The sequence below is a fragment of the Diceros bicornis genome, chromosome 7 (assembly GCF_020826845.1).
Source record: "Diceros bicornis minor isolate mBicDic1 chromosome 7, mDicBic1.mat.cur, whole genome shotgun sequence".
In the NCBI taxonomy this organism is placed as follows: Eukaryota; Metazoa; Chordata; class Mammalia; order Perissodactyla; family Rhinocerotidae; genus Diceros; species Diceros bicornis.
The window spans coordinates 75064251-75081240 of NC_080746.1; the positions used below are offsets into that span (position 1 = coordinate 75064251).

General features: G+C 37.7%; 1 protein-coding gene across 5 annotated transcripts in view; it reads left to right on the plus strand.

The window, feature by feature from the left end:
- Positions 1-955: 955 nt before the first annotated feature.
- The window catches only part of NUCB2 (nucleobindin 2), a 38385-nt gene continuing 22350 nt past the window's right edge, over positions 956-16990 (plus strand). For 3 of the 5 annotated variants that reach the window (XM_058546069.1, XM_058546073.1, XM_058546072.1), the window contains exons 1-3: positions 956-1044; positions 5140-5294; positions 16334-16477. In XM_058546069.1, the coding sequence (XP_058402052.1) occupies positions 16334-16477 (144 nt within the window). In that variant the 5' untranslated portion in view covers positions 956-1044; positions 5140-5294. Of the gene's footprint in view, positions 1045-5139; positions 5295-7355; positions 7433-12329; positions 12350-16333; positions 16478-16990 lie in introns of those variants that run through there. The other 2 variants (XM_058546070.1, XM_058546071.1) reach the window with 2 other exon arrangements.

Here is a 16990-nt window from a genome sequence, read left to right on the forward strand (position 1 = left end):
GACAAGGAAACTGAGGCACAGGGTTCTTAAGTAACTTGCCCCGAGTCATAGAGTTGGTTTGAGATAAGTAGAGTCCGGTTTTGCAACATAGGCGGTCTGACTAGATTGGTGCACTTAGCTACAAGGCTCTATTACTTTCTGATAAAAGGAAGCTACCAGTACTAACATATACGCAGCAGGTTCTGTACTGGTTTTCTGGAATATTATCTGATCTTCACTAACACCTCCGAGGTAGATGATATGATTTTTTACAAGGGAGAAAACTAAAGGCCCAGAGAGGTGCTATTACCGGGCAGACTCAAGCTTTAAAACCAGCCTCGAGGCTCCAAAAGCTTCTCTAATCCTCGAGCCACGTATATCTTCGAGCCTCAGTTTCCCCATCTTTAAAATGAGGGTGTGGAGTAGATGTCTCCGTTCTATGGGGGGTAGGGTGTAGAGAAAAGAGACATGTCCGCAGACGGGTGGGAGAGAAGGTGGAGTAAAAAGCAATCGAGCCACAGTGGCTCAGAGCCCAGCGTGACGGGGGCGGGTGAGGCTACAAATGCAAGATTCCCGCCGTGGAGGAGGCCGGGGTGTTAGAAACGGGCGAAAACGGGCCTGACAGCTCGTCTCTGACCCAGCTGGGCGCTGCCGGCGCGGGCCAGCAGCCAATGGCGAGGCGATCCCTGGGTTTTGTCCCGATCCCGGGACAGCACCTCACCCGCCCAAATCTCGCCGCACAACCTTCTCCCCTGGAGAAGGAAGGGGCGCGGCTTCCCGCCCGCGTCACAGAGCGCCACGTCCCTCTTGGCTCAGCCTCCCCCAGGCTCCTACAGCCTCCCCGCCAGCCCGCGCAGCCTCGCCCCCGCCAATCGGCGCCGTCCGCGATCCCAGTCTGACCAACAGCGGAGGCCGGGGGGCGGGTTCTGTCGCCATGGCAGCCAGGGGGTGGGAGCGCGCGGTCGGCGAAGGAATAGAGCAAAGCCGCGGGCGGGGGCTGGAGGGAGAGGGCTGCGCGCTGCCTGCGCTCTGCAGGCGGAGCCTCGCGTGCCGAGACCCGGCTAGGTAAGGCTGGTGGCCTCGAGGTGGGCGCAGGTCACCACGGGGGGAGGCTGGAGCGGGTCCTGAGATAAGGTTCAAGGCTTCGCTTGCCCTGCCCGGGCAGTGAGGATGGTGGGGTCCGCACAGTGGGCGGACACGGGTCGGGGTTGGGGGGCTTCCAGCTGGAGCCTGAGGCGTGGGGTCCCTTCCCCCGCTCCACTCGCTGCAGGGCTTCCAAGCTTTCTTTGAGGTCGGTGAGGGTGGCAGGCTCTTGGCAGGGAGCAGGTGGGGGTGGGTGCAGGACCGAGACCCCGGCGGGTCTCCCCACTGGCCTTGGCAGGTCAGTGGGCGAGGCAGGTGTCCACTGGTGTGGACGGTATACCCATCAATTCCGGGCTGATGCTCACCACCATGCGCCGCCGAGCAAAGCTAGGCCCGTGAATCCTACTCTTCTGCCGGTTCTGTGACCGGCAACCCCTGACACTTAGGAGAGGAGAAAGTTCATGCCAGTTGTGGTATTGTTTTCCCTTAAGTGACAAATCATTAGTTGTGAGATGAGCTCTTTCAGTTTCACAGTATGAGAAAGATGGTACTTCCTTGTTGCACCTGCTGAGTAGTAACTCAGTGAGCAAATGTGGTTATTGTTGTGGTTGGTGCTGGCAATGGTCTTGGATGGCAGTTATTTTATAATATTGAGAGAGAGACAGAGAAAGAGCGAGAAAATACGAACATGAACCATTGAACCATTATTCTTGTTTCTGGGAGACAGAATCTCTTGAAGTTCTCAAAGTGTCCACTAAACTCCTAAACTGGGTGATGTACATTTACGCAATTGAATAAGTAAGTGCTGCCAGCTAAGCCTTTTAGTAAGGCTATTAAACCATGGATAAATATGAACACCAAACGATATATTATCTACGTTAAAAAAAGTGGGGGGGGGGAAGGAGGTTAAATGCAAATATTTTTAATAGTCAATTTTGTTTGAAGGAGATTGTGGACTCTATAAGAATTGAAAGAGCTGATGAGACAATTGCTTTAGGGAATTGGTTAAAAGTATGGCTAGTGGTAAAATAGATTTGGATCCGATAATCTATAGCTTCTTTTACGACCTATTTAAATTGTTTCCTAAGGCCTTCCCTGGTGAATTCTGTTGAATAATTAGAGTCAGGCAATATCTAGATTCTTGCATCTTGTCCCTCATAGAAATTGCCTCAAAATTTATCCTGATTTAAGCTGAGTGTGAGTTCTTATCTTATAAAACTTGAACAACAAGTTCAACAAATGTCAAACAAACATGTTTCAACAAATGTTCCTCAGTTGGTAGGGTTGAAAATTTTTAAAAAAATATATGGAAATTTAGAATTAGAAATCTCAAATAATATCACTCTTGTTTTTAGGGTGAACATGGAAACTTCTATTTCTCACCTTGGTCTTTAAATTCTCCGCAATCTGGTCCAACTTTCTAGTATGAGTGAAAAATTCATTTGTCTCCTTGTAGTTACCTATGCTGTTCTCTTCCTCTATGCTAATTTTACCCATCTTGTAAGGGCCGAGTCTGTGTTGTGTTTACCTTTCTCTGATCTCCCGAGGTACTTACTGTTCATCTCACACATTTTGTATATATGCTTTCAGCATGCTTTTTGCCAAGTTGGTTCGTGCTCTGTAAATACGAGTCAAAATGAAATGCACAATTAAGGCAATGAGGGTACCTTTCAAAACACTGGTTATTGATTCTGGTCACTAATATAGAGTATCAGTAGCATGATCAACACCAGTTTCTTTTTGTTTTGGGATATGTTGTGTATCTCTATAGACATACCTAACTAATTTTGTGTTATTTAGAATAATATTTAAATTGCTTTCCACTTTCTAAGGACCCTTTCGATGACTGAAATGTGCAAAATATTTTAAGTATTGGGTAGCTGGAGAAATCAAGTGTAGGATTTTAAAATATATGGAAAATAATCCTTAAAGTAGATAATCTTTTAAGTATTGTGAGTAATTGAGTTGACTATATTTGGCGTGATAGATGATTAACTTTTTCTAAATAACTGAAGGTCTAGAAAGGGGAAATTTGTTATATTTATGTTTAATACATGCAAATTGTTTATAGACTTTAAAACACAGGCTCCTCAGAATTTCAAATAATTTATTCAAGGAAAAATATCAATCAATTAATAATTTCAATCTAAAATTAATGAAAAAAACATGATATAGTGAAAAGTATACTTAATTAGAATTTGATGGCCAGATTCCAGTTCTGGCTCTGCCAAATGATCTTGGCCAAGTTAGTTAACTAGCCTGTGCTTTATAACATTTTATGAAAATAGAGTGTGAACCAAGCCACCTCTAAGATCATTTCTGGTCCCAGAATTCTCTGATTTAAAAATGTTAAAGCAACCTAATGGAAATTGAGATGGCAGTTACATGCGTTTATTTTTGGCAGTATGTGTAAATAATGAAGACATTGTAATTTTAATAAATTTGTTTATTGAGTGATACAAATGAGCAACAGTATCTGCTTTTCATAAGTCTATTATTGAGGATACTGTAACCGATTGTTACAATGGGAAGAAAAAGGTGATATCATGGTTTCCTTGATTGGTGTCCTTTTCTACAGATCTGAGCATCAGAGACACTAAGATCTATACTGATGTCTTGATACAGGGAAGGGTTGGAGTCCAGCTCAGCTGATCATGTGTCTGATGTTTTGTTTTAAACCTCACTTTCCCATTGACTCTCATTTTCAAAGGGAAAAATGGAGATGAGCACCAGGTTACTGGTTGCCCTTGTCATTGCTGCCATCGAGATACTCAGAAGCCATTTATTGTCCTCCACCCCACTCCTTTTCGCAGTTAGAATTATGACTTTGACAGTAAGAAGCAGCAGCCCAAGTTTCCTGGTTCAGGGCAGTGCCTTAGAGAAAGAAACCTGGGTCTCTTGCAAAAGTTCTGTTTTAATGCCAGGGAGGAAAAGATTGTGTTCCTCTTGTTGGATGTATTCTTTTCATTGGTCTGCAGCTGCATCAAGACTTTGGCTGTCGTAAATGCTCTATGGAGAACTCTAATGTGGCTCTTCAAAAAATGACATTTAAAGATTGTATGTCAAACTGGTTTGCTGCTTTTTAAGTTTTATAACTTTGGGTGTTTGCAGAACAGATTTTCATTGTTTCAATATATAGCTATTTCATTTTCAAGACAGGAAGGGCATTAACATTTATCGAGCATTTACTATTGCCATGCACTGTGCTAGTTACATGATATTCATTGTTATTTTCATCCAGTCAAAACCTTATGAAGAAGTATTAGTTAATTTTATAGGTAGGAAAATTGAGACTCAGAGAGGCAAGTAGCTTGCCAGTAAATGGGAGTGGTTAGAGTTCAATCTGCTGTTTGTTTATTTTTGGCCATGCTGTGTTAAGAAAAGTCATATGCCTTTCCGACATATAACATGCGTGTGATCACTCTCCTGTTTAGATGATTTTATGGTAAATATACCATAAAAAGAAAGAAATATCTGCATTCTTAAAATTTGAAGATATTTTATTTGCTTATTTTCTTTACAGACTGCTCAGAAATAATTGATTATGTTCACCAGTGAGTTTGCACGTGAGCTAACGGTCTTGTACCTTATGGGTAGGTAGTGGAGTTTCAAAAAAGAATTTGAGATGTTTTGCTTTATTACTGATCTGTGTGACTGAGACTGAGGCCAAGGTTAATTTTTAAAAGTGATGGTAAGGGTAAAAGAAAGATTCCAGTGAATGATTTAATGGGAAAACTTAGCCTGTATCTTGAAGTCTCATTGCTGAGGAAAATAAGGTTTTAGTCTGAATTCTTCTTAGTTATTTAAAAGGGGAGCCATATGGTAAAACCTAGGCACACTACATCAATATCTTTGTTTATTCTGGTCTTTGATTCTGTTTATTTGAATATCTCTCTCCCCTCGCCACTGGAATATGATATTATTTAGTCTCCTTCCATATCAGAAAAATTTGGTATTTTTTCTTTTCACGGGATGTGACAAATGCATACACTATCCTGTGCCCTTACCACTGTAATAATGCTAAATTTATGTTTATATTTAATGTGTTTTTATTTCATTTTTTTTTTTTACATTTAGAACCTGTCAAGAGTCGGTTTTTAGTGAAAAAGCATTGAGGTAGGAGCCAAGACCCACCTCTTTGCTAATTTGATATTCTGCAAGTCATCTTATCTCTCTGGATCTCAGTTGTCTCATCTGTAAAAAGGAGATAAAAATTCTTTACCTGTCTGAAGGTAAGTGATCAGTTAAGAAAGCAAAAAATAAAAACAGACTTAATGGTGGCTTAAACACACAATATTTATTTTCTCATGTAAAATAATTCTTGAAGTAGGCAATCTGGGGGTACATATAGTATCTTCATAAAGTCATCAGGGACCTAAACTTATTTCAGTTCTTTGCTCTTCTATCCCTAAGGTGGGGCCCTGGTGCTTATAGTCCAAGATAGCTGCCAGAGCTCTAACCATCACAGCCAAGTTCCAGGCAGCAAGGTAAAGACAAAGAAGGATGCATCTTCTCCCTTTAAGGAGACTTCCTGAACCAAACCTCAGGCTACCAGGGAAGCAGGGAAATATAGCTGGATGCATGACTGCTCTGAATAAAATTGGGCTTTTGTTACTGAGGAGGAAGGGAAGATTTGGATATTAGCAGGCCAATAGAAGTCTCTGGGGGCCGGCCCTGTGGCTTAGCGGTTAAGTGCACACGCTCTGCTACTGGCAGCCCCGGTTTGGATCCGGGCACGCACTGATGCACTGCTTGTCCGGCCGTGCTGAGGGGGCGTCCCACAGCAACTAGAAGGATGTGCAGCTATGACATACAACTATCTACTGGGGCTTTGGGGAAAAAAAGGAGGAGGATTGGCAATAGATGTTAGCTCAGAGCTGGTCTTCCTCAGCAAAAAGAGGAGGGTTGGCATGGATGTTAGCTCAGGGCTGATCTTCCTCACAAAAAAAAAAAAAAATAGAAGTCTCTGCCACAGTATGGATCTTTTTCTCTTTCATCTCTGAGATCTTGTGGCTGTGATAACCACTAATAGAAACTTCAGTAATTTGCCATGGCAGAGCTTTAAGTCTGACCATTGTCTACAGAAGAAAATAAGTTTCGTGTAATAAATTGTGTTTCCTTTTTTACTTTTATCCTATGATTCATTATAAAAGCCTTTCTGTCTTGATTGGGTATTTGTTTTGGTTATGTTTTTAAATTACTCATAAATGCTCAATAGATGTTTGTTGTGCAATTTATGGCTGCGTTAACAAAGAGCTAACATTTATTTAGCCACTTGCTGTATGCAAGGCACTAAAAAGACAGAGATAAGTTGTCCCGAGAGTATCACATAGTAAATCATCAACAAGTAAATTTATGTTGAAAAGTATAATCCACCTCAAGTTAACTTTAAGTTCAGTATCATCACATGAGGCACACTTTTACCTTCCTTGTTAGTTAGAAGTTGTTTTTTTTTTTGTAAATCACTTAACCGTTACCTGTCTTGAAATTTCCTCTTACTTAACTGCTAGGCTTTGCTTACCTTACTTTGGTATACCAATATTTTATTTCCTTCCAGACTTTTCTTTGTAAATATTACATAAATATATCCTATACTTGTCATGTGAAATGGTTCATTTGCTACTGTATCTGTAAAGAAAGTAAATTGAAATCAAGTTTTGATAAAAGGAAACTGAAATTCAGGGAATAGAAATTAGAGGGGGGAAGAATCTAAAAATTCAGTCAATCGTTTATGGATATGAGAAGGAAGATAAGGAGCAAATGAAGATTTTATTTCTACAAAGTGTATTTGTGTTTTTGCAAGGTTTAAAATTTTTCCTTGTATCACTTAGGCACAAAGTACAAAATTCTTTTGCTACTAGTCCTTTGATTTCCTTTTTTTCCAATCTAGAACCATTGACCCCAAATAAACAAAATAATCAGGAGCCTTATGAGTATAAAAAAGGCCTAGTTTTGTTTTTAAGAGACATTTAGCTTTGTAAGTCACCTGACTGAAAATGTTTATTTGCTGAGTACCATTTTAATGCCTTTAACATTTTTTTAATTAATGGAAAAAGGATCATGCTATGCATTGTTTTGTAAACAGCTTTTTTTCAAATTGCAATTGTTTATTTAATAGGTTGCCTTCCACACTAGATTGAAAACCCTATGAGGGTAGACAGACCATGTCTGTCTTGAGATCACTGCCTGATTTGAACCTGCTGCTCATCCTACTTGAGAGTCAATTGTCAGCCTATCCTGATTTGGATCAGTCTGCTGTTTCAGCCGAGCTTAGCCCAGTGTCTCCTCTTTAGGTCTCTGTTCTTATGGAAGAAGAGGGTGATAAAAGAAAGGAGAAGGCCATTGTTACTGACCCAATAATGGAAGAAAAGTAGCTTTGTGTCCTCTTCTTCCCATTGCCTCTCCTTATCCCTCATCTCTCCTTTTGTGTGGACATTATTGGGTTTATGAAAATCTGTAAACCCATCTCTGACACATGTGACGTTATGTTAGTATTTAAAGAGATTTTTGTCATTACTTTTCTACCTAATATACTATAACATTTTCTAATTCTTTTGTTATAACAGTTCACATTTATTGAGGCCTTATTAAGGAGTAAATTTTAATTAACTTTAGACTTCAGTAAGTTAATTGTCCTAATTATTTCTAGAATAAACACTAAAAGATTAGAAACTAGTAGAGGGGGAAAAGTATGTTTAAGAAATTCTCCATCAATCAAAAACAAAAAGAAAAACAAAGGCAAGGAAGGAGAGGAAGTAAATATTAAAAAGGCAGGATAAATAGCTTAAAAGAAGATGGTAGGTTTAAAATTCAACATACGATATTTCGTTGACTCTAAGACTCCAGTGATATTAAGACACATCATTATATGCCATATAGAAAAAATACTGCCAATTAAACCATGACATTGAGCTTTACCACTTACATTTTCACTTTATGTTTACTGAAAATCCTTTTTTAGATTCATTTAGACATAGATTTTTCTCACATTGCTTTTATGCATACATAAAGAAATGACAAGTGAAATAAGACTTTTCCACATTCATAGTCTGATTCTTTGGAAACACTTTCTTGATTCAGAATTGTCAATGTCTGTGTTTTTCCACACAACATTGTTCTCTACTATGGAAAGTGGGTGATTTTCTTCTGGGAATTTCTTCAAGCCCCTTTGCCTGGAATTTTCTTCCAAGCCTCTGACAGTCATTTTGTAAGCTTTGATCGTAGCACTTTTCAAAAGATGACAACGGAAAGTTTTCAGATTCATCTTTTTTCTCAACCTCTCCTTCAGTGGTTTGTTGACTGAAACACTGAGGAGTTGCAGTTGTCTAGACATGGCATCAGGAATAACATCGTCATGTTACTTTTCAGGCAAGCTATTCTTTAAATATTCAGATACATGGCTTCAGAATGCATCAAGAACTAAATGGATACACTTGGTTATGAAGGGCTCTTGGACATTCAAACCAGATTTAGTTAGCTGAGTCATTATCCATTCCCTGTCACCCCCTGCTTCCTTTTATGGCATACAATTACATTTTTAGGAAATTATTTTGTAGTTTAAAATTTAATATGGCAGCAACTTTTGGCACAGGTGTTTATGATAGTGTTACAGTGATGTGCTATTTCCTAACCCATTTCAGGATATCAGTCTCTTTAGCACCTTTAGCATTAGTGTATCATTTTGAGGCACGTAGAAGAACATCAGGATTTTGTCAGCATTTTCTATTGACTAAACTCAGCTTTGTTTTATCCTCAAATTCCTGAAAGTTATGCAGCTTCTCTTCAATGTTAGTAGGAAGTTTCCGACAAATTGACATTTGCCTTAACAATGCATGAATCCATTGTCAACTTAAAAAGCAAATTCTCCGGTTATTTTACTCTCAAAACGAGTTTATTTGGGAATTGTCAAAAGAATTGCAATTTGAGATGAGCATGCTATTCGGAGAACAAAGGAAGGGGCATGCTTTTATAGAGCAAAAGAAGGAGTGGGGAGGGGCTTTTCTAAACAAAAATCCATTGGAGGAAAATAACAGTTTACGGTGGCGATGGCTTCTCGTTGGCTGAGCTCTGGCCTTTTTCATCGGCTGTGCTATTGCTGGGTGGCGAGAGAAATCTTCCTTCAGTAGTAAAGTAGTCGTACTTCTTGTCAGAGATGCAAGCTTACATTTCTTCCTGTTGGGAGTAATTGATGATGTATGGTAGGGTGTGAGAGCTCCCTCTACAGGCCTTCCCAACTCCAATTTGGTTGAGGTTTCTTTTACTAATTTCCATACCGTCGAATCAGCCTTATGTTTCATATAAAGTTTTTTATTTATTGGAGGCATTGTCAGTTTCTCCTGCCTTCATTTGTATTGTTTGGCTGCTCATAGGTAATCTTGTTGCAGCTCAGTAACAAAATGTAACACAGCTTTGTCGACTTGTGGTTATCATCTTGTCTAAAGTCAGGCAAAGCAATTAGTTGTTCTTTTAGAAGAAAATGTAAAGTTGCTATTATTCCTTTAACATCAAATATTTGCTTCACTAATATCAGCTGCTTCATTTCAATGTTTACAAAATAACTTTTCATTTCAGTCCTAACTCGTGATTTAATCTTTTTGAAGACATTTAAAGTGGCAATTAAACTCAATTTGTGAAGTACCAACAATGCAAAAACTCAATCTAAAGTAATGGCGGTAAGAAAAGCTATGATAAAGTTCGTGCACGTACATGCAATAAAGACCGTTCCTACTGCGATTTGGTCACCACAATTTTAATGTTTCATTAACTGAAAAACACTCTGATTTCTGAGATGTTAAACTAAGGAATTGTGCATCTTGGAATTGATTGAGTACATTATCAATAATTTGGTTAAATATAAACAGAGAAAATACTCCAGTTAGAAGATGGAGATTGTTAGGCTGGATGAAAAAGAAGTGTGTGTGTCTGTGCATGTGTGTGTGTAGCCACACACTAATCAAAAGAAAACTGGTTTAGCTATATTACTATCAAATAAAGTAGACTTTAAGGCAAACTGCGGTATAAAGGTCACTCACGTGATAAAGGAGTAACTCCACCAGAAAGCTAGAAAATCATAAATTTGTGTACACTTAATAACACAGCCTCAAAATATTTAAATAAAAATTGATGAAATTAGAAGGAAAAACAGATAAATCCAAAATCATAGTGCAAGATTTTCACTTTTCTAGTAATGATAGTACAAGCAGACAAAAATCATTAAGAATATAAAAATTGGATAATTATGAAAAGTTATAGAGCATGGCTAGTTCTTCTATAGGTTAATGATGGCTTGTAAATTGTGTTTATTCTTTTTTTATCTTCAGATTTTATTTTATTAGCTCAGATTTTTTTGCCATGTTTTTCGTTCCTTTAAAAAATTGAAATATGATTCCCATATCATAAAATTCACGCTTTTAAAGTGTACAATTCAGGGGCTGGCCCCGTGGCGCAGCAGTTAAGTGTGCGTGCTCCGCTGCTGGCGACCTGGATTCAGATGCTGGGCAGGCACCGATGCACCGCTTGTCAGGCCATGCTGTGGCAGCGTCCCATATAAAGTGGAGGAAGATGGGCACAGATGGTAGCCCAGGGCCAGTCTTCCTCAGCAAAAAGAGGAGGATTGGCACAGATGTTAGCTCAGGGCTGATCTTCCTCACAAAAAAAGTAAATAAATAAAATAAAGTGTACAATTCAGGGGTTTTTAGTTTATTCACAAGGTTGTGCAACCATCACTACTATCTAATTTTAGAATATTTTCATCACCCCAGACAGGAACCCCATGCCAATTAGCAGTTATTTCTCATTCCCCTCCCTTGCCAGCAGCCCCAGGCAAGCATTAATCTGCTTTCTCTCTCTATGGATTTGCTTATTCTGGACATTTGATATAAATGGAATCATATAATGTGTGTCCTTTTGCATCTGGTTGTATTTATCATTAATTCTATTGTATTTGATTTTAAAACAAACAAGTTTCTACTTGAACTCTCAGTCTGTTGTTCTTTAAAATTATCAAAAAGTGAAACCACTTTTGGTTTGGAAATGGCAGTCACAATTCATTATCTTCTTCCTGCAAAAGTTGGAAAGAAATCCAACTTGAATGAAATGCAGGTCTGACCATCTCTTTAGCTAAAATCAAGGAGGAACTTACTTTCTCCTTCCAAAGAAGCAAGATCTGTCTGATCACAGGGCACGGTTTCTCACATCTTGTATCCAAAGTGTGAAACATTTCTGGCTTTACCTCATTTTTGTTGTGTCTAGATAGTAACCTTCTTTGGTAGTTGGTTTTTGTAATTCTTTATATCCCAGGACCCAGATCTTCTACCTGCTCTACCAATGTAATTTTTTAAAATTTATTTTTATTTTTTATTGTAAATCGTGGCTGCTATTTATTTTTATTTTTATTGCAGTAACATTGGTTTATAACATTATATAAATTTCAGGTGTACCTCATTATATTTCGATTTCTGCATATATTACATCATGTTCACCACCCAAGGACTAATTACAATCCATCACCACACACATGTGCCTAATCACCCCTTTTGCCCTCTCTCCTCCCCCTTCCCCTCTTGTAACCACCAATCCAATCTCTGTGTGTGTGTGTGTTTGTTGTTTTTATCTTCTACTTATGAGTGAGATCATATGGTATTTGACCTTCTCCCTCTGACTTATTTCACTTTGCATAATACCCTCAATGTCCATCCATGTTGTCACAAATGGCTGGATTTCATCGTTTCTTATGGCTGAGTAGAATTCCATCGTGTATATATACCACATCTTCTTTATCCATTCATCCCTTGATGGGCACTTAGGTTGCTTCCAAGTCTTGGCTAGTGTGACTAATGCTGCAATGCACACAGGGGTGCATGTATCTTTACACATGCGTTCTATCAATGTAATTTTAAGCTGGCTAAATAAGCAATATTTAGTCTAAAGGCATTTATAAATCATATAACTTAATCATTTCATACAATTGGTGTGTGTACAAGCAATTTTATTAGTATTTCTGATAATGTAACAGAAAAGATCTATACTTTATTCAAAAGAATAAACTGTTAATAGAATTCAAGAGTTTAAAGAATACTAAGGTCTAGTTAAATTCGCTTGTTTAAAAAAAATCCATTATTTTTAAAAATGAGGAAACAAGCGGGGAAAGGTAATTGACTAACCTATGATCACAGCAAGTGAATGGTGCAGCTGGAATTAGAATACAGACCTAAATTTAATTTTGCCTTACTCTTCTTAGATAAAACGCATGTTTGTTTTTCCTTGAGGATTCTAATTTACTTTTCAGGTAAGCATTCTCTTTGTCTTTCATTGTAGAGGAGGTTCGTGAATAAAAGCAAAGGGAGGCAGTAGCATGCATCAGAATCACCTATAGGGCTTGTTAAAACAGATTGTGCCCCCGTCCTCCCTGCCCCCCTCAAAGAGTTTCTGATTTAGAAAGTCTGGAGTAAGCTTTGAGAGTCTGCATTTCTAACAAATTTCCAGGTGATGCTGATGCTGCTGTCTCGGGGACCACAGTTCGAGAACCACGGCTTTAAAGCAGACATAGGCTTTTGGAGTCAGTAACTCCAGGTCTAGACTCTGGCTCTATGACTTACTCCTGTGTGACCCTGATCAAGTTTTTTAGCTGATATGTCTCAGTGTCCTGTACTTTAAAATGGGGATAATAATATTTATGTCACAGAGTCGTTGTAAGAATTAAATTAGTTAATATAAAAAAAAAGTTTAGCATACTGCCTGGTACATAGTAAACACTAATAGATAGTTTCTGTTGTTATTTATAATAAGCCTGGGGCCCAATTAAGTGTTTATGAACTATAAATTCAGTCCATGTTTTAGAGTAGATGCCCAGAGACTTTGTCACTTTGTCACTTCGAGATGCCGTCAGGACACACACACACATTCCTCTTTTGACTTGCTTTCTTATTTATGGTAGCCTTGGCAGAAGAGTGAGAGAGCAAAAGTGACAAATTGGTAAAGGGATTCCACTTCCAAGATTGGATTTAACTATAGTTTACTTTTATTAATCTCAGGCTTCTATTGTGTATTGAAGTAAAGGTGGATGTTATTAAAAAAAAACAGCATATTTCAAAATATATGACATAGCGGCGAATTGCTGAGACAGAACTGCTTATTAATTGCCCTGTGTATGTGTGTTGTATGGTGGGAGGAGAAGGGCTTAGGGGACATTGGAGGTAATGCAGGGTGGAGGGGAGGAGTCTGTGTGAAAGATTCTTTTAAACTCTGGGTTGCCCATATCAAGGGATAGTCGCAGTTCCTGATGAGGTCTGCAAAATGAAGTTACAGAGGTATATCACCGAGCTGACTTTCTGCGTCCACATTATAGAAAGACTATTCAAATCATGTTAGCAATTAATCATTTTCTAACTATATGTGTACCATGTTAGGAGCCATGGAGACTCAATTAAGCTCCAGGAGTGTGTGTAGAAGATATCAAAATTGACTGGAGCAAAATTGACTGGTGATTTAAGTCATAACCTGGGCTTTTCAGCCATAAATATACTTAAAACTATTATCCTTTTTAATGGTCATTTGGTCAGCTTGTTTATAGTTGCACATGGGACTTGCAAAGAGAAACAAGAGTTTCAATTCAGAGCTTTTTAAAAAACAATTAACTCAATGATACTTTTTAATTAATTAAAAAGAAATAGGTAAAAGGTATAGCTAATAAATACATGAAAAGATGCTCAACCTCGTTAGCTAATGAAATGCAAAATCACAATGAGATACCACTTCACACCCAGTAATAATAAAAAGATAGACAATAAAATGTGTTGGTGAGGTTGTAGAGAAATTGAATCCTGCATACATTGCTGGTGGGAATGTAAAATGGTGCAGCCGCTATGGAAAACAGTTTGGCAGTTCCTGGAAAAGTTAAACATGGAGTTACCAAATTGACCCAGCCACTCTTCTCTACGTATATAACAAAAAGAATTGAAAATACGTTAACACAACTATGAACACCAATGTTCATAGTTGCGTTACTCATACTAGCCAAAAAAGTAGAAACAACCCAAATGTCCATCAACTGATGAATTGATAAACAAAATGTGGTATATCCGTACAATGGAATATCTATTCAGCTATAAAAAAGAATGAAGGATGGATTCATGTTCAAAATGGTTGAACCTTGCAAACATAATGCTAAATGAAAAAAGCCAGATATAAAAGGCCACGTATTACAGGATTCCGTTTATATGAAATGTCCAGAATAGGCAAATCTATATAGACTGAAAGTCGATGAATGGTTGCCAGGGCCTGCAAGAATGGGGGAATGGGGATTGACTGCTAATGGGTATGGGGTTTCTTTTTGGAATGATGAAAATGTTCTAAAATTAGTTTTGATAATTGCACAACCTTGTAAATATACTCAAAACTACTGAATTGTGCAATTTAAAAGTATAAGTTTTATGGCATGTGAATTATATCTCAAAAACCCAAAAACAAAACATACACCTGTGGTGGGCATGAAGCATGAATGAGAAATAAACCTTTGTTGTCATAAAAAATAATTATGGGAAGAGGAGTAGTTCATGGTGGGAAGGCATTCTGTGGAGAAACAAACCATCCTTCTATTAGAGATGCATAATGCATAGTAGCTTATCACAAGTTCTAAAAGTCTTTTGAAAATGAAAACCTATTTAGCTTCATCGAGCCAATATCTCCCAAACATTTCATCATGAAAAACATCTACTCACAACAGTTGTGTTGAGGAACCTAGGGTCCTAGAGAAAAGTGAATCTTAGGCTTGAACATATGTACATAGGAATCACTTGGAAAGTTTGTTAAAACAGATTCCTGGGCCCCACTCCAGAGATTTTGATTCAAGAGGTCTTGGGTACAGCCTGAGAGTTTGCGTATCAGACAAGCTACGAGGTGATTCGATCCTTCAGGTTTGAGAACTAAACTTTGAGTAGCATCATTATAGAATAGGCAAATCCTATACCTTAAATGGATGAATTTTATGGCATGTGAATTATATCTCAATAAAGATGCTAGAAAATTTGATATACTAGAAATGGTACTAAAATGTGAGTTCTAGTGATTTGGTTAATGCAAGACAATGCTCTATGAATGAATTGTTTTAATTAAAAATTTCTTCATCTGTAAAATGAGTCACTACCCTATGTACTACCCAGGGTTGTGGTGAAAATGAGGCAATGTACTCTTATCCAAATTGTGTTCTGTGGAGAAAAACATGTTACTTAAAAAAAAAAATTTCATAGCCGGCTAAGTTTGGGAGACTGAGCTAAATAATGCATATTCTGGATTGATGGTCTGACCATTATTCTTGACTTGGACCCTAACATAATGTTATGATTGAATGAAGAAAATTTGAATAATATTGTGGGACCCGCAATAGTTGCTCCTCTTGGGTTTCAACCCTGTTACATCCTGCTTGATGTTTTTTTTATTATAATTTTATTTATTTATTTCCCCAAAGCCCCAGTAGATAGTCCTGTGTCATAGGTGCACATCCTTCTAGTTGCTGTATGTGGGACGCTGCCTCAGCATGGCTGGAGAAGCGGTGCGTCGGTGCGCGCCCGGGATCTGAACCCCGGACCGCCAGCAGCAGAGTGCGCGCACTTAACCGCTAAGCCACGGGGCCGGCCCAATCCTGCTTGATGTTTTATTGACCTATTTATTTGAAAAATTATTGACCAAAAAGAATTTTAGCAAATGACTATTGGCTATGATAAAATTGTGTTTAATAAGGTAAAGAGAATATTGGTAGCTAGTTGTTTGCCTCTTTTAATCAACTGATGTTCATAGAGCAACTTATTTTCAAAATTAGGTTGAAACTAAATTAAATTATCATATCCAGAAATAATTTTAGCTCTCTAGTATTTTAATTGAGAAAAATATATATAGTTTTTATTTACTTCTTCATTTCTTAAACTTGGGTTATTTATTTGTTAAAATTTTGAGTCCCTCATTACCATCTTTATATGAAGCTTTTATAATTAACCAAATGCTTTCTTGTACTATATGAGCAGTTTAAACTTTAAAATTTTGTTTCCTTGTCTTCTTAATTTTAGCTGAAAAGCATTCTCCCCCGATTTTCTTTAGTGATCTATTTTAAGCATTACTTTTAATAAGTTATAATCTATTTTTAACATTTTTCCTAGAATTCTTTTGGTATTAAACTTCCTGAAATTGAATATATTATTAATGTCGCATTGGAAATGCATGTATATATAGTTTGAAAACATCTTTTCAGGATCTTACTATAATTATACCTTTATTTCAGATGAGGTGGAGGGCCATCCTACTACAATATTGTTTTCTCTTGGTTACATGTCTACTTACTGCTCTTGAAGCCGTGCCTATAGATATAGACAAGACAAAAGTAAAAAGTACTCAACCTGTGGACAGCGCAAAGATAGAACCACCGGTAAGTGAAATGATAAAGATAACCTTGTGGGAAGAATTTTAACTAAAATATTGCTAATATTTCTTATTTACAAAATTGGACATTTAGGAACTATTTCTAAAATAGCAGTGAAAAGTGTATTGAATGAGCATATGTTGTTTAATATTAGGCAATATTTATTTAATGTAGTTAGTATATTAGATAGTGCAAAGAAGAATTAATCATAATACAATTCTAGTGTAGAGCTGACCAGCCAAGAAAACACTTTATTGTATTCAAAGGAGAGACAGATAGCAATGAGGAGACACAGGTGACAATGGAGTAAAACCAATTAATATTATTCGTTAAGTCTTCATTGTCTAAGCCATATAGAAAATCTGCCTTTATGCATCAGTAAAACATGGTATTGGTTCTGATACAAAACTCTTTATTTAAGAAATACAGCTTTTTAACTTTGCCTAAACTATCAAAGTAGATATGTCTCAATGCGATTTTGCTAGACTTTTTTTTTAGATTGAAATCTTTAGGTGCGGG